A 24,442-nucleotide genomic window follows, 5' to 3' on the forward strand; every position below is an offset into this window, starting at 1 on the left:
ACAAATATCTAAAAAATTTCAATTTCTCATCATATCTGATATCAGATTTGATAAATTATTCTTTTAAAAAATTGGTGACGTCTCAATTTATGAGTAATAAAGGTGAGAAGGGATCGAGTAGACGGGCAGAATTCATGGCTTCAGGTACTTGCATATTACATACGAGGGGGGAGAGGGTACTCAGGCTTTAACTGAGTACCTAGGGGTCGTGAGTCCCCTCGATGATAAAAATCAGCATTGCTCGCTTGGGAATGCTCGAGAATTCCGGTAGTGTCACACCGGTAAAGCGTCACTAGTAGTTAAACAGAGAACATAATTATACGCATGCCATTTCGTAGAAATTACCTCTCCACTCCCCGCCCCCCTGGCGCTAATGACCTTATAATTAAACTAAATCAATCTGCACTAATCTATCAGGTAATTCTGGCGAAATCCTGCCTCCATTTCCTCTATTGCATTCAAATTATCTCATAAAGTCTTTCCAATTTATTAACACAAAAAAAAATTCTAATAAGATCATTTTTTCATCGCAAAATTATGAAATGATATTTTTCATTTAAAGAGTAATTGGGAATCGAGGAGTTCAGAGACTATTATCACAAAAATTATCACATACTCTCTCGAAGACGGCATGTGATTTTAAAAATTCATTCAGCTGACAAGTACCAACTTCTCTCCTAGTCCCCGAAGTTGTCGAAAAGCCCGATGGTTTCACAGATATTTGCAGAAGAATTCACAAGTCCCATCGGGCCTCATCTCCCTATCACTTTCCCTCTCAATTTTTTCTCCATATTCCATGAACAAAGAAACCGTCCAAGAAACCATGACCAAGTGGAAAAAAAAAACTTTTTGAGGACTAACCATAGTGTAAATTACAATTAACAACTTCATTTATGGCTTCGAAATAACATGAGTCGTCCACACTTCACCGAAGTCACGTGCGTCTCAAAAAGTTCTTTCATATTCCCTCGCTCTTCATCACCCCCAGTCTTTGTTCTGCTCTGGTCTTCAGAAGCAGCTGTCCGTTCCCCAGCAGAAATTCCTCGGACCATCAACGAGGGCAACTCCCTCCTCTACCCAAACAACCTTCGCATCTTTTCCCTCCAATAAAACTCACCATCATCCACCTTTACTCATCTATAAACATCCCAATCCCCATGCAAGTCCCATTGACAGATTCAAGTTGTCCCTGGGATGCTGCATGTCGCCATGTCGATGGAATTTCAAAAGCCACCAGCATGCAGAAAACATCAAGGCCACTTGGCGGTCACCACGTGAATATTCTCAGTATTAAATCATGCAGCTGCAAAAAATATTTCCGGACCTCTGTCCCACCAAACACCACCATTTCCCCTCTCTTTTGCCAATATTCCCCTTTTTTTCCACTTTCTTCTCTTATTCCTCTTATTTTCCATCTCGTTTCAGTTGTCTTCTGTCATCTCTCGTCGCTTCGTTCCGTTTTCATTGCCTCTCCAGGCTGTCTTATTCATTTTTTATTCACCGTCTCCTCGTCCTTATCTTTTGCATGCAACACACGGATAAGTGAGAGAGGGATAAAATGGAGGACCAGTTCTCCCTTTTCATCTGAGGCCCATTTCGTACGGAATTCGGTAGCCACAGGGCGATCACGTGAGGCCCCGGTAGCGCTCTAACCCTAAAACCTAATCATTTTAATCTTCCAAGCGGAGTGAGGAGACCTGTCTCATTTTGTTTTTTTTTTCTTTTATATTTTTTCCTCCTCCTCTTTTTATCCCCCTTATTTTTCTTATCCCCTTGTTCTTGTTTTATCCTTTTTTTTATGAACCCATCGACTGCATCGGTGGGGCAGTGAAAAAAGGAGAATAAGGCAACAGATGAAGGAAGAAAAGGCCTTCATTGCCTTTCTTCATATTCTCCTTCTCCCTCTATCTTTATTCTTCCATCACCCTTTGGTCCCTGGATATTCTCCTCATCTTCACCACAACCCCTTGGGCCAAATACTAAATTCCACGAAAGGTCTCGGGGCCCAAGGAAATCACGCTAGATCCCTTCCCAAACAAATGTTATAACTCTTCACTCAGGATTTTGGCATCAACGGCCACCATCTCCACAGCTCAAAATCCCGGGAAGGACATGTGCCATGGTCCTCGGAATTCATCTGTGTACCCTTTGCTCATAACATTATATTATACCAAACGGTATTATGACTTTCACGTGGAAAAAAAAAAGACAATGGTCAGGAGAGGATTGGCCCTCCAACCAAAACACGTCCTTCCAGGAACATCGAGAGAGGGAAAAAAAAATCGATGCAAAAAGAGAGATGAAAGTTGGAGGGGGAATAAAAAAAGAACAATTTGCCCTTCCTCTTGCAATTATTTTGCGCGTGGAATCTTCCACCCTAAATTCCATCCTCACTTTTTATTTTATTTATCCTTCTCCGTTCTATCCTCGGGTTCGCTTAAATAAATTCAACCGGAAGGCCATTCCCAAATTCTCTTCCTGTTCACTTTCTTCATCTTCAGAGGCTTCAGTTACCTCAATCAGTCGGAGACACGTCGACTAAAATTACAGATTATCTCCATCCCCCTGACTATTTATCCACCCAGTTACTCAATCTCAAATCTTCTAAACTCACATTCGTCAGATAATTAATTTCTGGTTGAAAAAATGTACCGTAAAACCATAAGTAATGATATTGTTTTTTGACAAAATGGAAGGGACAGGCTACCGGTCCATGTACATGACAAAGCTTCCATTCGGAAGCAAAAGCAAGAGGAGTGATTACTGAGAATCTCCAGTGAAATTCAACATGATCCCCAGCAATTGGAACAATCATCCACTCAAACGTCCAATGCAGGAGATGGTTGAAGTAGAGAAGTGTATTTGCCTCACCTTTGGCTGATGTACCCTTGGCTGGGCACTATAAAAGGGGGCCTGCTTCAGCGGCGCTGTTGGGACCCCTCAGGCCCCTCCGCCTGAATACGAGGTGGAGTGAGATGGAAGCAAGCGTACAGGGCCTCAGATAAATATGCGGGAGGGGCCGGAATTCCTCACTCGGCTGCATTCCATACTCCCTCTCCTTCCATCTCCATCTCACTCGCACTCTATCTCATTTCTCTCATTTCTCTCTCAATGCAACCCCAGCCCCAACCCAGAGAGTTGAGTGTACAAACCTCTCTCCTTCCTGCTACACAGATAATCCTCTCCTCTTTCCTCACACACTCACATCTCTTTCATTCCCTCCGCATTCATGATATCTCACCGGTCTCACTTCACTTTGGATTTTGTATCTTCTTGCACATTCACTCGCGCTACATGCATGCTCATGAGAAAAGAAAGCCAATGCTCACAGGAGATGCCTTTCCTCCACTATTTTTTAATATTTATCATTTAACATTGAAATTATTGCATATTGACTGCCTTTCCCTTTTTTTTCAAATTTATCCCAGTTCTTGTTTGGGGAGGAAAAAAATATTGGATAAATTTTGAGGAGTCGGGTATTGCGTGATAGGGAAAATAATAAATTAATAGAATAAAATAATAATGGGGCAGGGGAGGATACAGTGGATACATTAAAGTATATACTTTTTAGCGTATACTCTGGTTGGTCGGGAAACATGGTGGCGAGTTGCTCTGGAATTCAGCGATGGGTTGAGCATTGAGGGTATCTTGCCTCCTCCTCTTAATTCATCCTAGCGAAATACCGAGTTGAACGTTACATACATAAATAGCTCGGAATTCATAAATTGCCGGCGTTTACACGAGAAATAGCCGGCACTCCTCTCACCCATTCCTACCTCCTCCCTTTTCACCCCATCGCCTCATATATTCCACCTCTTCCCCATTTTTCAGCCTCTCTTCCATTTTTCCTATTTTCCCTCTTTCCCTCTTTCCCTCATTTTTTTTTTTATTATTTTATTCCAACTGGCTAGGTTGGAATGCGTTTGTCACGTCTTACGTATTTCATATACTCAACTCGGGTATATATGTATATCGCACCGTCGAGAGAGAGGACAAAGGATAAAAAGAGAAAAATGGATAACCATGGGCATTCCTGGGATGCCTCGGGGAGTCCACCGTACCATCGTCCCCGGGATTCCGTCTCTTCCGTGTCTTTTCGGAGGACTTGGGGAAGTGGACGAGGGACCTGGGTCAAATCACGATTAAATGCCTGATAAGTGAAAAAAATAAACCAAGTAGCGATTACACGCGATAACGAAAATTCCTTCTTATCGGAATGTTTATTTTCGGTAATTGTTAATTCTCATTCACTGAGTGTCTCCTTCATCACCCACTTGTTGGTGATAAAACCGATGCTTTTATCTCGGGGCAGAGTACGCAAGCACATTGGCCGAATTTTTTGATGGTTAAAAGCATTTCAGTGTATTTCAATTCTAGGTTGGTAAAGATTCACTCGTTTTTTGCCAATAATCTTTTGGTTTATCGGAGGAATCTTGGCGAAGTCATTCTTTGAGAGGAGAGAATTTGGAGTGGACTTATAAGAGAAGATAACTGCTTTTTTCAAGAACATATTTTTTTTACGGAACTCGCGTTGAATTATTTATTGATATTTTCTGAGAGGAAAATATTGGAAACTGAGGGAGATGGTGAAATTTGTGATACCGTTTAATTTTTGTGCTGTAGATATGGAATTTCTCATTGTCCTCACTGGAATCATTAAGTCCCTAGATATTCAACTCTCGATTAGATAAATTAGAAATTCCCCGTCCTGCTAAAAATGAGGGAAAAAAACAATTTCTCATTTGGGGGGCGTTGAAGGAATTCCATCCGTGGACGTGTGAGCGAGGGGCCCCGTGCGACTTCAAGGTCGGTTCTACTACAACGACTCTCAGTAAATGCCGGGGCCACTGGTCGCAGGGTCGAGCCACGACCTCGTCAGGCCCTACAGCTCCCTCCCCCCAATACCACGCACACACGCACCTCCCCACCTTCCCCACCCACCAGACCCACCAGACCCATCAAACCCATCAGACCCATTGCCAGGTAACAAAATAGAGGGACTCCCTCGCTCAAAAAAAAACCCCATCAACTCATCAATCGCCCTGAGACCTAGGTCTGACCCTCGATTGGCGAGTATTGATTTTCGGGGATTTCCCCGAGTCCGAAATTCAAGTTTAAAGTGAGCGTAAAAAATTTCAGCGGGATAATAAAATATTAATTTCATCAATTCATCAAATAATGTCAAACGCCGAAATCGTTTGAAATAAATCTGTCCATCAGTCCCAAAAATCCGCGAGAAAAAAATCAGAAAAATGGTGGAATGCTAGAGAAAGATCCTTAAGTGAAATCAGCGATGTTGCCTAAGCCCCGATAAATACACGCGGACAGTATAGAGTGAATTCGGCAACGTTGGAGCATAAATAACCCAGCGGCGAATCCGCGAAGCCCCGGAGGTGACCAAACTAGGGTTCAAGCCCGATATAAACAATAAAAAATTCAAACGCGGAATGCAATTACTTCATACGTGGGAGTTAACCAACATGAAGGAGCATCCCTGCAAACCTCAACCTATGCTCGCGCATTATTCACGTTCATCTGGAGGGGGGCAGAGGGGGGTCTAAAAAAAGTCGCAGCATCTTGAATAAAGACAGAATAAAGACAGAGTAACACTGGCGTCGTTACGGTCCTGGACCCATCTCCCTTCATCTCACTCTTCCTCTCGCCATTCCGTTGAGGCCCAGAATGTGGAAGTGAGAGATAAGTACAAGGGCCCCGAGGTACCTCCGTACCGAGTGGAAGAGGGACAAGCAACAGCTGAAGAGAAAGAGTGGAAGAAGGACGCTGGATGGTCAGTTGAGGAAAGAGGGGACAAGAGGAGAGATGAGGAGAGGTGAGGAGAGATGAGGAGAGATGAGGAGAGAGGAGAGAGCAGAGGCGAAGGTAAGGACGAGGGAAGAAGGTGAGTCGCACAGGAGGTGGAGTAGAAGGCAAAAGGAGAAGGAGTCTTTGCTGTTGGAGCAAACAGGGAGTCCGTGGCAAGCTCAAGCTCACAGTATATATATATATTTATTAAAACGTTAAAAAAAAAGAGCAGATAAAGAATCGGGGAAAGAGGAGAAAAAGATAGTACGAAGGAGAGTAAAAAAAGGTGAGGTGGGGAGGGGGTGGGTTAAAAGGGGGGAAACACGGCAAAGGAAAAAAAGGGGGATCCCTTAAAAATTGAGTCTCAAGTTGGAGGTGGGGATTGGAATTTCGGGGCCTGTAACCGGCCAGTCTGGAGGAGGCCTTCGTCAAGATGAGGTGATTCCGGGCCTTTTGTGCTCGGCCTCAAGCTGTTATTTTTCATCCCGCGTTTTGTACGTTATCTAATTCCTTCATGTGAAAAATAATTATTTATTTAACGGGAGTTATGGACCGTCAGTACACACTATGTGTACTTGTACCAGCTCAGCAGTACCGTAGTTATGCTGATGGTTATAGTAATCAAGTGTATGGGGATAGTAAGAGACAGTTGAGGTATTATCATCATCATCAGCCACCGCAGTATTCCCAGTATCAGAGGCAACAGATTCAGCAGAGTCAGCATAATCAGCAGCAGTACTTGAGGAATTATCATCAATTGTATCAATACAGGGAACAGTATCAGCAGTATCAGCAGTATCAGCAATATCAGCAGTATGAGGGACAGAGGCAGAGGGAAAATCAGAGGGAGCAGAAGTCTCAGGAGCATCAGAGACTTGTGCAAAAGCATCAGCAGGAGGAGCAGATCTACGAGAATATTGTGTCACAGTATCGGATGAGGATGTGCTATCATAATGATTATGAGAATGATGAGCAGATCCAGAGGTTCTACTGGGAGCAGTGCTACAGGAGGGATGATAGTGATGCTACTGCGTACTACTATTGTGAATATGTAAGATGTAGTTCAGGTAGATGTAGTTTGAATTTTTCAGGGAATTGGTGATTATTTGTGAGCATTGGGAATCCAGTGGAGGTTTTCTGTGATTATTCGTGCATTCGTTCATGCGAATTTCAGAATACCTGTGGGTTTCGTGAATCGTGGATGTGTGGGTTTTATTGTGTCTGTGGATTTGAAGGTGATCGTGGGTTGATGGGCCGCTGAAAGATGTGATTGATCGTTTCTTCGATGTTGTGTTGGATCCTGGAATTTCTCATTTCTCAATTCATTGGGAGTGGTGAAGAACAGATCAAGTCGGGATTTTAGCCTGATTAATTCTGGAATATTTCTCACAGTCTGGTTTAGGAAAATGAGTGATAGAATCTTTTTGTTTTTTGATGGTTTTTTGCAGACTGCTCCGTTTCCTGCGAAATTCGAGTTTTTTTTGGTTTTCTTCGAACGTTTATCTCTCCATATTTACAAAGCAATTTATACCGATGAATTATAAATCGATTAGGAGTTTATCTTTTTTTCTTTTAATAACGATTATCAAAGTAAGACCTTCACTATTTTGGAAAAGAATTTCGAACACTCCATTAAAATTATTGAAAGATAGCAAAATGGAATTTTAATTATTTATTGGTATTATAATTCACTGATGAAGTTCGTAGCTGATGAATCACTCGGGCAATTACTGAATAAGTTGGGTAATTATTTATTTATCATCAGTGAGAATTAATGAAGTACAAACTTTTCCCCTCATGATGTAATTGAAGCATTTGACGACAGCTTCATCGAGAATGAAAATCACCGATCATAAAGTGGTTTCAATAGTTCTACTCGTTATTCGATTATCCATCCACTCGTTCGTATCCCACGTTCTTCCCCAAGAATGTTAATGAGTTGACCTTTCCGTCACTGCATTCTTCAATTTATTTTCCTTTAATGATCTAATTCAATAGGAATTTAAATATTCAAAAGTTATAGCTATTTTGAAAGAGATCCAAATAATCTGAATAATTCTTGGCACGTGTGATTTGCCAATAAACCGAGGCAGTGAAAAACCCCTCCCCAACCCACACATTTTTTTTTTTTACCCACTACAAAACAGCACTCGATATTATTTCTCCGACACCCATGGACTGATATCGAACTCGTTCCTTTCTAGATCACACTGGAATACATTAATGAACGTTTCATCGTGGTATGCAAGAAGGCCCATTATAAAACACACACGCTGTGTTGAATATCAACTCGATACAATCTATTATTTATAACGAGATTAATAGCAAACGTGTAGCAATCTGCTTCGTATTTGTTGAATATTCAATTATGATAAATTTATTCCGGTGAAATAATTAAATAATGCCAAGTCAATAAACAGAAAAAAAAATCCTTCGTGTTAATAATTGTTTGCGCGCTGATACCAGAAATAAACATAATTCCCAATAATGAATTTCAAAGAATAACCCATTGGTTGTTTTTTGCCGATATATTTTCATTGATAACAGATGGAAATTATCTTGTTACATTTCATCAATTCATTCTCCCTCTTTCCAATCTGTTTTCATGTACCATCTGTTGGTGATAAACATAAATTGCATAAATCTAGATGTCACGATGTATCAAGCATCAGCAACAAGTGAATACTTTTATCATCCTCCAGAATGAACATGTAGAATTCAATTGAATCGGTCGATTTAAATCTAAATATGACATTGATTTGAGAATAAATCCTCTGGGTAATCCGAGCGATGGACACGCGACATCATGAATTCGAAGGCGTTTTATCGCCAAGGAATTCGACGCCTCTGCAATGCATGCATCACTGAGCAGCTTGAGGTTGTATTTTAAAAAAATAATAATAATAAATTGGGTGAGGGGGAAAGATTTCAACGTGCTATTTATGCCATGGATGAGTCGTCGGTTCAATAAGCTGACTTTCGCACCGTCGACTTCCACCGGATCATCCTGCATCATTTATTTTTTTTACTCGATACCATTTGAGAGATTGTCAAGAGCTTTTATTTTCCACATCTTGTGTCACTGATTTAAGATGATGAGATTGGAGGTGGACAATGAACTGACGGATTGTCTTTTTCATTTGTTGCAGGCGAAGAAGGAGATTTATGACGTGAAACAGCAGAGGCTGTGTCTAGCTCAGGACGAATATGATCATCTCAATAATGCACTCACCACCCTCGGAGCTTCCCGCACAAGTTGTAAGTGATATTTTTCAATTGTTGATTCAATTCATCGATTCAGAGTATCTTAATCGATATTATTATTAAATAAGGCGATACTCACAGGAAATGCTCGATATTTCATTAAATTTTATATTTTCCTTCATAATTTATCTTAATATGGGATTTTCAATTACTCTCCTTGGATTTATCAATTTCCCAGATATTTATGTAATTATTGAGAGAGCAAAATTGAGTGCTACGCGGGAACTTCATTAATGATATAATTATCTATGATCTGAGTTGTTGAACAAAAAACTTTGAGAGACCTTTCTCATCCCCGGTTAATTCTACTCACACGAATGATCCCTTGGAATTTCTCATTCTAAAGTGGTTGCCCCCCTAATAACTTCATTAATAAAATGATAAATTTGACTTGACCTCGTTACAGTGGCATTTCACGGCGATGTAACTAATCTCCATGATCAATCCACTGAAAAGATTAAGAGTGTCTCGACGGTACAAATCTATCGAAAGCAAATGTGTTAATTATTGGGTGCCTGTCAAACGTCAAAGATTTCAATATGCATTCCATTTCATCCATTAAAATTCTCTCAATTCAAATTGATAAGTGATTTGAGACGAATAATGGATTTATTTATTAAAATTCCAGTGTGCTCGAGCTCTAGCTCACTCAGTACTAAGTACGACCCGGATCTCCTCAAGTCTGATGTGGCATTGGCGAGGGATCGAGTATCGAGACTCAAAAGGGAACTCGAACAAATCCGAGCTGAAATGAATTGCACTCAACGAGGAGTCGACACCCTAGCGAGGTAAATACCTTTTTAATCCCTTTTCTCTTTTCTATTACATTTGAATCTACGAGCAATCGTACACTCATCGTGAGTCACGTTCGCTTATTTCTCTCGGGTTGTTTTTTAAATTATGATGAAGGCAAAATTTTATTTAAAAATTACGTGCGCTGATTTCATGCGTTCAATCGGTTCATGGGTTTCAAGTATACATTTGAAAAAATGTGTGATTAATTCTTCGAGATATCTCACTGTTCAGTGAATAATGGAAAATAAGCGATTCATCTGCAGTCTATTTTGTGAAACAATGATCATTCATAAAACCAGAATCATTCATATTTGTGGCTTTTGGTGATTCACGTGGAAAAAAATGAATAAACACCTGAACATGTCGGTTATTTCAACCTTGAGGTGAAAAACACCGAAAATAGTCTGAGTTTGAGTTGATTTATCTTTATCGCTTTTTACGTAAACGAGAGCTGAAAGGAGAAATACCAAAACCGTTTTTTATACGAAATTTCATCACCCACAAATGAGATCTTCTGACATTTTAGATTGTACTTAATTGGTATTGACATATAGCCAAAAAAAAGAGGAATTTCTTGACTCGTCTCACTATTAAATTTGTTAATTGCGGATTACGAAGACGATTGATCTTTGAAATCCTAAATGTTAAAAAAAAATCACCAATCGTCTGTGTTTTCATAAACTTTATGGGCAGCAATGATTATTTCCACCTGTCTAAACTCACTAGTTTCCGAGGAATTTCTGGAATAATCCGTGAAGAAATTCCTCGGATCCCATTCCTCATTTGATGATTATTTAATCATCTCGGTAATGAGTGGTGCTGAGGGAATCATCAAAAGGCCTTTTCCGCAGAAAATATCATGGGCTAGTAGAAAATCTTGACATTCTTCCCTCAACACGCGTGTTTCCAAGATATATTCGAAATTATCTCTAAGGAATTCTTCGAATTATCTCATTACTCATCCCTTAATTGTGCAATTACCTCGGCATTGAATGGCGTTACAAAAAATTCATCAGCATATCCTTTTTGCGGGAAACTTCATCGACTACAAAAGAATGTCCTTCGACAATTCTGTCTCAACCCGCGGCTCTCAGAATTATCTACGGAATAATCAGTCAATCTTCCGAACTTATTTACTGCAACATGGATTAATCATCTCCTTAATTAGTTTTTAAACTATTATCTCAACAAATCGTGGGAATTCCGTGCAACTAGAGGTGCGAGAAAAATAATCGATGATTTGACAATACTTCAATTATATTCAACCTTTCCTAGCTTTCCAGAGATTAAATAGATCGCGTTCAGATGAATTAAAATAAATTCCAGGTCAAGCGCGGCGCTCGTCCTTACACTTATGCCTTAATCCTCTCTTTAAGGACTGGAATTAATATGAATAATCAGAGAATCTCTCTCTCGGGAATTCCTTGCAAAGCCAATGAATCGGTTAAACACCCATGACTTTTCCAGCGTGGAACAAAAACTGAATGCCCACCACGGCGGCTGCTACAACATAACGGAAGCCCAGGCCATAATGACAGAACTCCGAAATATCCAAAAATCTCTGTCCTCCGGGGAGAAAGAGAAAGCGGAATTAATGCAATCCTTAGCCCAACTGAAGGATGAGCTGACAAGGTTACAATTGTGCGAAGGAAGTCCTGACGCAAGCACCCTGAGTCTCCCCCAAGAGAAGCTCAGCACAGCCTCCCAGACGGATTTGTCCGGTGAGCTAGTGCCGATAGGCACACGCCTAGCTGAAATGGCGAGAATGAGATTACAATACGACGAGGCGAGAAAAAGAATTCAATCAATTCAACAGCAGCTCGCTGACCTCGAGGAGAAAGTGACACCAGGTCAGACAGAGAGTGATAAGGACAAGCTTCTGCTTTTCCAAGAGAAAGAGCAATTGCTGCGAGAACTCAGGAGTATCACACCAAGAACCAGAACCCACCAAGACATGAAGAAGATCCAGTGCGAGATCAGAAGACTGGAGCAGGATTTGAATAATGCCCTGGAGCTATCAAATAAGACGATAACTGACAGAGTGAGATTGCACGAGGAAAAGCAACTGCTGTTGCAGCAGTTACGAGATGCTTTGAGATCTATGGCGATGCTGGAGGGCCAGTTGAAGACACTCAGCGCTAGTACATTATCGGTAAGCAGCAGTTCGAGTCTTGGTAGTTTGAGCACTACGAGCAGCAAGGGAAGCTTGAGCTCAGGTTTGAGTTTTACGGACATCTATGGAGGCCCTCAGTGTTTGGGGCCTGTTCAGCAGGAAAGGCCAGTCGATATGGTGGACCTCCACAGGAGAGTCGAGAGGCTTCTTCGAGGCTCTGAGCAGAATTTGGGAAGTATGGGGACACCATCCCCTGGGAGATCACAACCTAGTCTCTCTCCCAGATCTAGCCTCTCGTCCGTCAGTCCCCCTGTGTCTCCTCTCTATGAGAATGCACCCATGGGTCCACCTCCTGCTTATGAACAAGTAGAACTCCAGAGGCGACAGCAGCAGAGACTTCTCGGTCCTGCAACCTCACATTTAGACAGGTGTCAGCTTGAAGACAAACTCGCTGAATTGAGATTGAGTCAGCAAGCCATTCAGGAACAAATAACTGCCAGCACTGAGAAACTCAAGTTCAGTCCTCAGCCACCGTTGGAGATGCAGAGTGGAAATATGTCTCAGGGGAGTGGTTTGGGAAGGCCAGCATTGTCACTTCCTCAGGAACCTCCTTTGTCACCTATCAGCGAAACTCCACCGCCTATTGGAAGCAGATCGAGAGCTAGCAGCTCGGGTACTAATACGAGATCCGTTTCTGCGGCTGTTTCGGATGAAAGTGTTGCAGGAGACTCTGGGGTTTTTGAGGCTTCCAACAGGAGGAGATTGTCTGGTATGCAGAGTGTCGATGCTACTTCCTTTGGTGAGATGAATCTGGAGACTGCTCAAGTGCAAATTAAACTGAGGTAAATGCTCTCCTGATTTTTTATTTATTTATTTATACTTTCTGAAAGTTGAGAGTTCGATTCCCCATTGAAGGGAATTTTTCAATGGACATCGGCGCGCGGGAGGCTGGTAATATAGACACCCCATGTACCGACATAGTTTTTCCTGTGGTTTCCCATGCCAATCAATATTATGGTCCCACACACAATATTATGGTGCGTGAATCATAATGAAAAAAAAAAAATAATGAACTCGAGTTATGCTCGATTTAAAAAAGATTTCGTAAACATTGAAAAGAATTGCATCAGAATTCTCGAATTGTCTTTACAAACAGGAATTCTTCTAATTCCATGGGACTGCAAAATATTTCGTGATTGACTCATCTGGTTTCTTACCCTCTTGCTTAATTGTTATTGAAACTGATGGAAATGCTATTTCTTCTAACTGGTTACTTAATTTCTGTTATTTAGGTATTCCGTGAGTGACGGCTTACTCCATATCGGCATAGAAAGAGCGAGAAATCTGGCTGCCCTCTTCATACCTGACAACTCTCGAGTGTGAGTTGAATTTTTCTATTTGAAATCTATTTCGTAAGATGTTAGATTATTTAAGGGGTATTAGAAAAAACAGAGAGCAAGTGAATGAGGCCCCTATTCGTCTTGCTCAAAAGGCATTTCTTGATTCACCGCAATCTGAGGATCGGTGAAGGGCGCCAGATCTAAAATAGCGACAACGTTCTCGCTTATACTGAAAAAAAAACCTTGCATCACGGTCACTTGACCATTTTTTTCATCAATATAAGATTTTCAGTTATTTTTCAACCTGTGACTTTCCGTCGGGCATTCAAGCTTATTGCATAATTGTTTCTACGAAAAGATTCTCGTAAAATCCCCGCAATAGTTCCCGTACTAACGTATTGAAATGAATGATATGTCGAAAACTCATTTATGAATAATCCTACGGACACATACCCGTGAAAGAAAGTGGATTCGGATAAAAAATATCATGACCTTTTCTAAAATTCCGGAGATAATTTTTCTTCCAACAAATTCTCAGATTATGCAATCACCCTAACAATAAAAATTCTCAAAATATTTTCCGCTTTCAAATTGATTACTCATTCATTAATTTCGTTTCGAATATTGCGAATATTGAGTCATTGCTCATGAATAAGGTTTATTCTAATAATAATCTTACATTCGATCATTTTCCGGCTCTCGATTCGAGTTCTAGACAAACGATAAAATCCTATTCATCCCTGAGAAATTCTCTTCAACCGAATTCCGAAATTTCTCAAACCCACGCATTCGTCTGATCCAGCCCATGACATCAGCCACATCTCCACCGATCCCCTTCCCTCTTGGCATAAAGACGAAAATTTTCGAAACTCCAAAAATATTTTCTCTGAAAACACCGCGGCAAACTCAGTTTTCCCCACTCGTTCCAACGACACATCCCAAAAGATTGGAATGCAATTATGAAATCCCCTGGACTGGCAAGCGTGCAGAAATAATATTGAGAAATTCCGAATAAATCACTAATCATTATAAAAATTTCTTGAAGAGCACGTGGAAAATAGTAATTCATGGATAATTATAATTACAATCTAATCATGATCGTCTGCAAGTAATTCGAGGAAATTCCTTTTCCTAGTGATAAATGATTTTATCGGATAAATGGATATTTTGCAAGAATAAATTTATCTCTCAGTTACAATGCCTCCATTCGGAAGCAATAACTTAAGGAATGTACTTGGATATCCTTAAACCCAATGAGAGAGGCACACAAGGCAACTCCTCTGGATCAATGACCAGGCTACCGTGTGCCTGCGTTAAAACGCCGTTATGCAACGATTATCGCCAATTCCGTTGGTCGAGTGGCGCGTTCCAAAGAATTTTCGTTGCCTCGGTCATTCTATGGTACCCCTTCCTCTCGCCATAATGAGAAGGGGAAGGGATCATAAATATGAAATGGAGAAAGGCCAATGGATTTAGAGTGGATTTATCATCCACGAATATCCCCCAACAGGATTAATATTAAATCTCATGGAATCACACCTGTTTCTTCTATCAAACTTTTCTAGTGTTAATGATTATTTAATGGAATGTAGGGCCTCGGTGGCACGTTGCACTCATATTAGGTATTTTTTTTTTGTGTGTATAGGTACATCAAGGCCGCTTTACTGCCCATGCAACCACCGATCAATCACACGTGCTGCACTAAAGCTGTGACGGATTTGCGAAAACCGACGTTCGGGGAGAGCTTTCCAATTTCTGTTCCACTCAATAAATTATACACGAAAACATTACAGGTCAATGTTTGGTGCACCAGTGGGGAATCTGAGGAGTGCTTGGTAAGAATAAATTTATGAAATTATTTTTGCCTGTTGTAAAATTAGATGAATGAATATTGAATATTCCTTCGAGTTGGAGAATATTGTTTTGAATTTGATGTTTTGTTTCAGGGTTCAGCCCAAGTCTCACTTGCAGATTTCAGTCCCGAGTCCCCATCGGTGAAATGGTACAATATCCTCTCGTTCCGGTTCATGCAGCCCTCAGCTCCAGCAACCCCTTCATCCTCCTCAAAGCATCGTCACGATAAACAGGAATCAGATATCTCAGTCTACCGAAGCACTCAGTCCCAAAACACCAAAGAGGAGAGCAGCGATGAGAGCACTATAATCAGCTCGCAGACCTCCACGCTGACCCGCAATCAGGGCTGTGAAGAGCTTCAAACAGTTGTCTCACTTCGTCTGGAAGAGCTTGAGAACTGCCTTGGGAGTCCAGAAGAGGAGGATGAGGAACGAGACAGTGACAGTGGCAGTGAGGACAGCGATGAGGAAGGTATTCTCGTGGAGTTCATGATGGAGGAAAATGTCCTGGAGGATGTGCTAGAGCACGAGGAGGAGGAGGAGGAAGAGGATCTAGAGGAGTCCACGAAGACACAGGACAAGGAGACCAACACGGAGTGCATTTTTATACCTGAGCAGGGAAAGCAGAGGAAATTGTCAGCTGCTGGAATTGTACCTGGGGCAGTTCACGACGACAAAAATTCAATCTTCATTAAGAGAAGTCAGACATTCTCACCGAGCGCTGCAGTCAGTAGAAATCATTATATCTGTCGGTTAAATAGAAGTGACAGTGACAGTTCAATGCCTCTTTATCGGCGTGGTGGACCTTTCCAAAGGAATTCCGTGGAGAGGAGGTCGTTACGTTGGAGAAGACCTTCGTCAGCCCTAAGTTGCAAAACTGTCTCCAAGAAGTCAACACATTTACCACAGACTGCTAGAACATCACTGGATCTGGAGCTTGACCTTCAGGCACAGCATGCCAGGCTGAATAATCTTCATGATGAGCTCAACAGGCTGAGGGATCTTAAGCAGAGGTTGGAGTCCGCCAGGGAAAAAGGGGACGCCGATCTTGCTGGATGGCTATTGGAGGATCACAAGTTTCAGAAACTCATGGCTCAGGCTGAGAGTGGAAAGAATGGGAAAAGTGCAGAGGATAAAAAGGTCGAGAAGATGCTGAAGAAGACGTCCAAGGAGATTTATAAATTGAGGAAGACTAAAGCGGGGAAGGGAAAACCTGATATTATATCTTTCAAGTGAGTTTGAATTTTTGTGATTATTTATAAAATGGTTATTAATTAAATTATGGTGAATAAATAATATATATTGATGAAATTTATGAATTCTATCGTTGTGGTAATTTTTTTCAGAGAAAAAATGGCATTTTTCACTCGAGTTAATCTCAACGTTCCAGTTCTTCCTCCAGACGAACAAGAATTTATCCAAATTCACCACAAACGTCACTCATCTGAGCCCTGCACTGGCCACATCTCTCGTTCAATTACCCACACATCAGCAATAAATTCAACGATTATAAGTGCGCGAATTGACACTAGAGAAATGTCTAAAACCAGTACAAGTGTTCAAGTTACAACGAATGGCACTGACATGATTAAACCAATTCGGGAGATAACCGATGAAAAAAGTAAGGAAACAAATGGCGAGCCGAAGAGGTACGAGTACGTAGTGGACAGAGTCCTCGGTGTTGAGGTTTGAGCAGAAAGAAAAGAAGATAAAAAATGTAAATACATAAATTATTTAATTCCAAACGAATGTGCGATAAAACTATTTAACTCATAAATTCGTTCAGACGAATATCTGCTCCAATTTGTTTCCTATTTTTCATCGATGATTTTATTGAGAAATGGGGCACGTCACCCACCGAGCAGCTGGACTGCCACTGAAAATGGAGATAAACAATCGAAAACATGGAGAAAAGAAACTAGAAATCCTGTGCCTTAAATATCTAAACCTCCTGGAATTAATGCAATAGAAAATGTACAAAATTTTTAAAACGATTACAGAGATCGCAATGTTTTTTTTTTGTCGAGAACAAAAATCAACGAGTGCCTAGAACTCTGCTCATACTGAGCTACGTGATTTTCTTGTGCTTTGTAATTTAATAAAGAGTGCCTTCAGAAGAAAAAAATCATGAAACGAGGGAGAGACAGAAGAAAAAATTATGAATTCAAACAGTGATTGATGACATAATGTTTATGAACATTGCGTCTGCGTAAGACTCACGACATTTTGAAAAATGAATGGCTTTAGTCACCGGTTTAACTGCCGAGTTAAATTAATGGCTTTTTGAATAATTGAGGGTTTATAATCTCGGTAAATGTGTAGTTTTAATATCTCCGAATTGAGGGGGAAAATAATTCTCAGGTGTTCTTTATTTCCTTTAACTCTAATTTTCACCTATAAATTATACCAAATGATGATAGACCTCTTTTGGAATCGATTGAATAGCGAAATGCAAAAGTTTGTGTAAAAATACTCATGAGAAAAAAAAGGATCAATGTTACAATCCTTACATTTTTCTCTCCAAACCGAATGTTTCCAAGAGTAATTTTGGATTTTCAAAAATACCCCGAAAACTAGTCAGTTGTGAGAAAAAAAAATCATAAAATTTCACATTAAAAAATGATTCTCTAAGCCTATCCCAAAATTTCGTAGCTACTCATCAATTCACACGTCATTCACAAAAAAAAAGTCATTTAAAAAAAAAACGGTTTAATGGACTGACGAAAATTCAATTCATCTCATTTTCCATTTTTTTTTTAATGTTGTAAACTAGTTGATCTAGACACGCAAAGCACTAATGAATGATTACCCTCGTACCGGTATTGAAGCAGAGAAGAAGAAGAACAAAAAAATAGAAAAAAAAATGCTAGAAATCATTACGTGAGTTTTTTTTTTCTATTTCAACCACGATTACTGCTTCCGCAGTTTAACGGAAGTCGTACATCGTTCGTGAGGCAAATGAAAGGGGATAATCAGAAGGGAGGAGCACTAGATTTTTATCACATAAATTGGAAATTGAATCTAGCAAAAAATAAAACCACGCTAAATGAAAAAAAAAACATTAAGAATGTTATTTTTAATAAAAGAATTCAATTTTGTATATAATACTGTACATATGCACCGATCGATTGCGTTACATAGTTATAAATATTACTCTAAATTTTCATTATATATATTAGATATATATATATGTATACATATAACGTTGTATGTAAACAGAATTATTTTTTAGATACGCGAGAGGAACTGGAGAGAATCGATTGATAATTAACCCATTATAAATACTGCGTAAATAACGAACGGACGATTTAAAAAATTAAACACTGAACAACTAGAGTATGATGATGGCGTAGAGAACAATACCCATGTATTATTAATGTTTACAATGAATGCTTTGTAAAAATGGTTCGTACATAAATAATTGATGAAAAATTATTCAATTTTTATACTATTCTTTTTTCTTACCACCGGACATGTACTCCAAACACCAGCAGTCGATAAACTGGCTTTCAATCGAGTGGCTAAATAGTTCTCGCAGCACGATTTATCAACTGTTCTTTACGTTTCCTCTACCGCCACCACCTAAAGCCCCACATTTCCAAAACAATGCAGCTCAAACCCCCGGATACAACATTGCAAATGCATTACTCGACAGTCTCGCGTGCCGCACGTGCGGCTGTTGCATTCACCTGTTTATTCCTCAAATTACATCACCCGATGGCCAAATAAATCCTGGAAATGTCAACAGACACGATATCAATTCCTCGTCAATTCCCAGGAGACGTGAGTGGTGCGTGAGTTGAGTGTGAAAACACCCCCGGGAGCGAAACAAATTCACCCTGACAGCCCAAGTTGTACGATGATATGAAGAGAAGATCATTTTCATCCTCAAGATGTGTTCTAAATCCGTCCAGTGGTCAGTGGAAAATTTTGGATCTATTATCGCTCATCTCGAACGTTAAAAAGCGCTACAGCTAGTCCGGGCTTTTGTCCGAGACGTCATTCAAACATTTTCTTTTATTTATTTCTCCACGGGTCAAGTGAAAATAGTACAAAAATTGTGGTCCATCTCGACTTGTCCTCGGTATTTTATCGTTATCGTTATATCAACCATTGAGATGCTAGCTTGCTGTCAACATGAGCAGAATCACGAGGATAATCTAGCCGAGATTATCTCCAGACTGAATTACTGTGAGTTCTTTGTACTCTTTGCTACTGTTATTAATTCAATGAATATGTTGGGTCAAATCCAGGGATGCTGGATGGTTGAGTCTTTGAGGTTAGGAAAAGATCTTAGAAAATAATTTGAAAATATATTTAAAAAATCTCTACAGTGCGCAAAATTCTGCAGATGAAATAACGAATTCCGTATTTTCACCATTTTTTTGGGACTCTGCGAAATGAGAAAATATTATTGATTTTTTGGGACGATTTTATCATCATTCTTTGTTTTGGCGGGAAAGTTTTTTTTTTAATTTCGAGAGGATTTCAACAGCTGACAAACTTCTCATGTTTACGTAATGTAATCGTACGAGCAGGGGTGATCGTTTCAGTGACAAATTAAATTTTCATATCATGTCAGACGGTAATTTCCGGTATTGCAAATTTTATTCATTACGATTAAGTTAATCTAATGCCCGTATTCTCAATGTTAATGTTCAGCTAATGTTCGATTTTTCTTGCATTCCAAATGTAATTCTATAAATGGAAATGTTGGAAATAATTAATGGTAAGAAATAACCGTGACAGTTATTTTTATTCATGAAAATCCTTCCATTGACCATTTTTAGAGGTCAGAGTCGTTGATGGATTGATCGTGCTTTCTGTTGGGGCGACAGATCAAATTAAACATTAATATAATAATTCATACTCGAGGAATGCTGAGGGAAAAGTTCTTCTCATAATGGGATTTTAAAAAGCGTTAATTTCAATGGGAGGAGTTATTATTTTCCTCAAGCACCTCGTTATCTTTTTTAAAGCGATTTTCGTGGCTTTAATGCAGTCCAATTGATTAAAATTTTATATTTTAAATGGCAGTCAGGCAAAAGCCCTCATAGAGCCAATAAAAATTATTTTCTTCATTACTATTTTCCCACATGTTTGTCCCTTTGATATTTCAAAAAGATATTCCCGTTCCAATTTCCTGATGAATTTCGTTATCGCTTATCTTGACATGTTGACGATCACTGATATCCATACGATAACGTATTGAGTGTACACAGTTAATCATCAATTTACGGTTTCGATTTCACACAGGGGAAATACCCGATCTTTCGATAATTGCAAGGTGGATCAAAAATCGGAGATGAGTAAACGAGAATTTTCAAAATTCAATTTCTTGATGCCGAGTAACAAAGCGCTGGGATTAACTACTGAAACTCACTAAGTAGAACTCGGTCGTAAACTTGTAATATTTATGAAGTAAACCTATAACTTGACGTACGAGGTATGGATAAATTTAAAGCTTGCCGAACAGGTAGTCATAACCTGACGATATTCCACGGTTAATGCGTAGAAATCGCGACACCGAAGACGTCATGGGACGATATTTTTATGGTTTTAGTGTTAAAAATAGAAAGTTTGATTTGCAATGGTTCGACGGATGAGGAATTAAACATTGGAATTCCGACAATATTTTTCAGTTTATTTTATTTTCCTCTTTTGAAATTTTTTTTGGGATTTTTCACACGGGTTATTCAACGGGATACCAGTGAATCCACAGGGGTTTAATTACCACTGTCTATTTTGAACACGTTTGACCATTCTGTGCGTGTGGGTGCGTAAATACATTGTATTGCACTCGAGTGCAATCCACTGGTACTGTTGAGGGTGATTCCCATTGCAGCATGCCAGGGGGATTGAGGATTGTCTGGAAACTGGGACAGAAACGTGGGGGATGAAAAATAATATTTTTAAAATAATGGGTACATTTTTTTTTTCAATTTCTATCTCCTTACTCATCCGCAAAGCTTGAAATTCGCGATTCTCAACGCTGATACCTTCCTCAATTTATGTGAATCTGAACTTTCATAATTTTTTGGTGAAAATCGCACTCAATGACCGGCTATTATTAATCGTCAGGAAAATGTGGCACATTCATTTAATTTAATATTAAAAATACAGCTGTACGCAACCGTATATTACCAATTATCTTTCGAATGGCTGAATCACGTAAAATAGTCAAGTTGCATCATTGAAATTTCCTGTGATGAATGTAGTTTCACAGTAAATATGAAATTAGTATTGTGAAATGAACATCAGCAATTTAACCGTGAATTTTGGATGTGCACTTCGTTCGGCATGAGGTTGATTTAATTGGATGAGCACATGAAAATCAGTAGTGATATTTACATGATCCATTGCGACGAATTTATTCGGGGTACCACATGTGAATTGATCCTCCAGATACTCTGAATATTTGGCACTAAATGAAATTCTCGAATTGGATTACGTGATAAGTTATGTGGTACTGCAAATTACAATGGTGATTCATTAAACCAATTTGTGAGGAGGTCGTGACGATTACCTTGACTCCATCAACAGAAATTACTCTCGTAAACATGAGAGTAATTTACAAGTGCTAGAATGTCACAGTCAATCATAACGAGCTATTAAACAACACTCGGTACTGACGTTCAGGTCCAATAAACGATGAAATCTTCCGGCAAAACCAATTTCCACGGTCCAAATTTTTCCTTTGTTCGTCGTGATGAAGTGGTTATTTGTTTTTTTGTTTGAAATTTTTCGAGCGCACAGATTGTAGCCGCTGAACGTTGATATATAGGTAATTGGATTTTGAATGCGATTGTATTTTTCATTCCACTTCATATTCTACTGTTTGTAATTGAAAAAGTAACTGGAAAAATTAATATCTTAATGAAGAGAGGAAAGTGGGTTTTAACCGGAAATGGAATTGATTGAAGCAATTGATTTGTCGAGTAGAATAATTTCATGCGGAAATAAAATACTTGCATTTACCAATACGTTTTGAAAACTTTTCTCACTGTGATTTATTTGCTTTCTACGTTTCTGTTTGCTCTTTTCTTCCTCACGCATTGCGTATGAATCTGTTCATGGTATTGTGTTCTCACATTCTGTCGAATCACGAATTATAATTTCAACGCTCAATCGATGGAAAAACCTATTTTTATTTTCTACGTCAATCCAATTATCAGTTAAGGAATATTTATAACTCTATAATTTTTAATAATTGGCGTTCGTTTTTAGACTTTCCAGATAAAAACGCCAAACCTAATCCTAGACCGTTAAATTTCCAGAATGTGTCGTCCAGTCTGAGATCTCCGCTTGAAAAAAAAAATCAATGAAACGTTTGACGACAATTCTCTGGACGGGGAAAAAAAATTCACAGCCTCATAACCTTTTTATTACTCTCCTTGAACTCTTAGAAAAACTAGGAGTAATTCATTCGGTGTGAAATCGTGTTTATTAGTTGAATTTTTAGACAAATGGTCATTCGTCTACCTCGCGTGTTCGTCCATTTCAACGAATTGGGTGCAATCATTTTTCGTTGGAATGACAGCTACATATTGCGTCACACATCTACAACACATCAGCTAAAAGTAGACAGGTTTTCCTTTGGGTGTGGCAGATTCACTCCTCTGCTGCATAAAAATGGTGTGGGTGTGTACACTTTATCACTTTTGTCCTAAATACCCCGACGAACACCTCATCCCAAAAAAAATCATTTAAAACCGTTGATAACGATAAACCTATTCTAAATTATGTTTTCAATGGAATAAACCGAAATAGCTTTGCTGTGCAATGACAGAGGCTGTTTACTATTATCTCTGTGAACCTATTGGTTTATTCCCCATAAAATACAGTCCGCCATAATGAGAAGATAAATAACAATGAGTGATAATCTATGACTCGTAATTACCTGCGTCACTTTTCAAAAGTTGAGAATCAATACATTGATCATTTTATCGTTCCTTGAAAATAACGCATAGAATATCTCCTTCGATGTTTCAGAAGATAAATGTTGAAATAGATTATATTCGTTCGTGTACACAGATGGAAAAGTGGGTAAAATACATTTTAAATTGCGTGTCAATTTCCATTTAGTTGTGTGCTGAACGGAGAACAATCGTTTTCAATCGATTCGTGTGGCCTGAGTGGCACATGAAAAAATCAAAATTTCATTTATTCAAGAATTTTTTTTATTGATATTATACATCCGCCTTATTTTCATGGTGTATGTGAAAAATCAATCGCATTAAAAATTGCATTAAAAAATTGCATTAAAAAATTGCATAAAAAATAAGTCGTAAGTCGGCAATTTCTCTCGTGACTCTGCCAAGTCAATAAGCCCCTCACATTGAACTCCCATGAATAAATAATAGCGTTCTCATTTCATTCTTGAATATATGCATGATGTTCCCAATGTCATCAACAAAATGGCGAGGAAACTACTGGGAAAGTCGTTCCACTGTACTCTTTCAATTTCTTCCCGACAATTTCCCTGCAACCGTGAATTTCCCGTGAAACTCTCTCCAATTTTCATGAATTTTATAAAAACTGACCTCCACCCGCCGCCCCAGGGCGTGTCCATTGTCTGATGTTTGCTATCGAGTATCGAGTAGAAAATTCGACCCTGAGAAAAAAAAAGGGTGCGTCTCCACCGTGGCACGATATAATCCTGATATATAAAATTGATGGTATTGATTTCACCAAGCCCATTTCCTCCTCCTTCCCTCAATCACTTTTATCATTTCTCTCTTACGTCCAGATAATATCGTAAATAATTGGACGACACCGATGGGGCGACAATTATAGACTCTGTCCCCTGAATATTACGAAATATTGCATTTAGTAGACTCTGGAGGGCTGACATTCAGCGTTTATTAACCAGTGAATAGCCCGCCAGAAACATAGATCTGGACGTAACCCAGATACACAACCCATTATATCCACACAAAAGAAATATGTACCCTTTTTCACTGACATTCTCGCATTTAATAGCGCTATTACTATCAAATGCCTCCTATTGATAAAGATAATCGTTCGAATACAGAGATGATAATTCCAATGATTATTACTTCTTCGTAATTTGAAAATTAAATTATTTCAAAATGGTACCCTCATTTACAGCTATGTGAAGTTGGCATCGAAGTTTGAAAAATCTAACTTTTTTTTGTTGGTTTGGATTGTACTCATTGAGTACTTGAATGTACCCTGTGCACTTTTTTTTGTACCCTCTTACTTTAGCCCTGAAGCAGGGGGGCAAAATCGTGCAGAATCGGAGTTCAAGAAAA

The 24,442-nt window shown here is 39.3% G+C and overlaps 2 protein-coding genes across 4 annotated transcripts in view; both read left to right on the forward strand.

Annotated features, from left to right (window-relative positions):
- Positions 1-17,637, forward strand: part of kibra (WW and C2 domain containing protein kibra) — a 52,956-nt gene extending 35,319 nt beyond the window's left edge. Inside the window, exons 5-11 of the mRNA XM_011299303.1 lie at positions 8,952-9,060; positions 9,695-9,854; positions 11,329-12,816; positions 13,267-13,353; positions 14,960-15,149; positions 15,261-16,399; positions 16,514-17,637. Of these exons, the coding sequence (XP_011297605.1) occupies positions 8,952-9,060; positions 9,695-9,854; positions 11,329-12,816; positions 13,267-13,353; positions 14,960-15,149; positions 15,261-16,399; positions 16,514-16,859 (3,519 nt within the window). The 3' untranslated portion in view covers positions 16,860-17,637. The remainder of the gene's footprint in view (positions 1-8,951; positions 9,061-9,694; positions 9,855-11,328; positions 12,817-13,266; positions 13,354-14,959; positions 15,150-15,260; positions 16,400-16,513) is intronic.
- Positions 17,638-18,810: 1,173 nt separating this feature from the next.
- The window catches only part of ATP8A (ATPase phospholipid transporting 8A1), a 32,616-nt gene continuing 26,984 nt past the window's right edge, over positions 18,811-24,442 (forward strand). For all 3 annotated transcript variants that reach the window (XM_011299307.1, XM_011299304.1, XM_011299306.1), the window contains exon 1: positions 18,811-19,358. The gene's annotated coding sequence lies outside the window, so the exon portion shown is untranslated. The remainder of the gene's footprint in view (positions 19,359-24,442) is intronic.

This window comes from Fopius arisanus, unplaced genomic scaffold, assembly GCF_000806365.1.
Source record: "Fopius arisanus strain USDA-PBARC FA_bdor unplaced genomic scaffold, ASM80636v1 scaffold00014, whole genome shotgun sequence".
Taxonomy (NCBI): Eukaryota; Metazoa; Arthropoda; class Insecta; order Hymenoptera; family Braconidae; genus Fopius; species Fopius arisanus.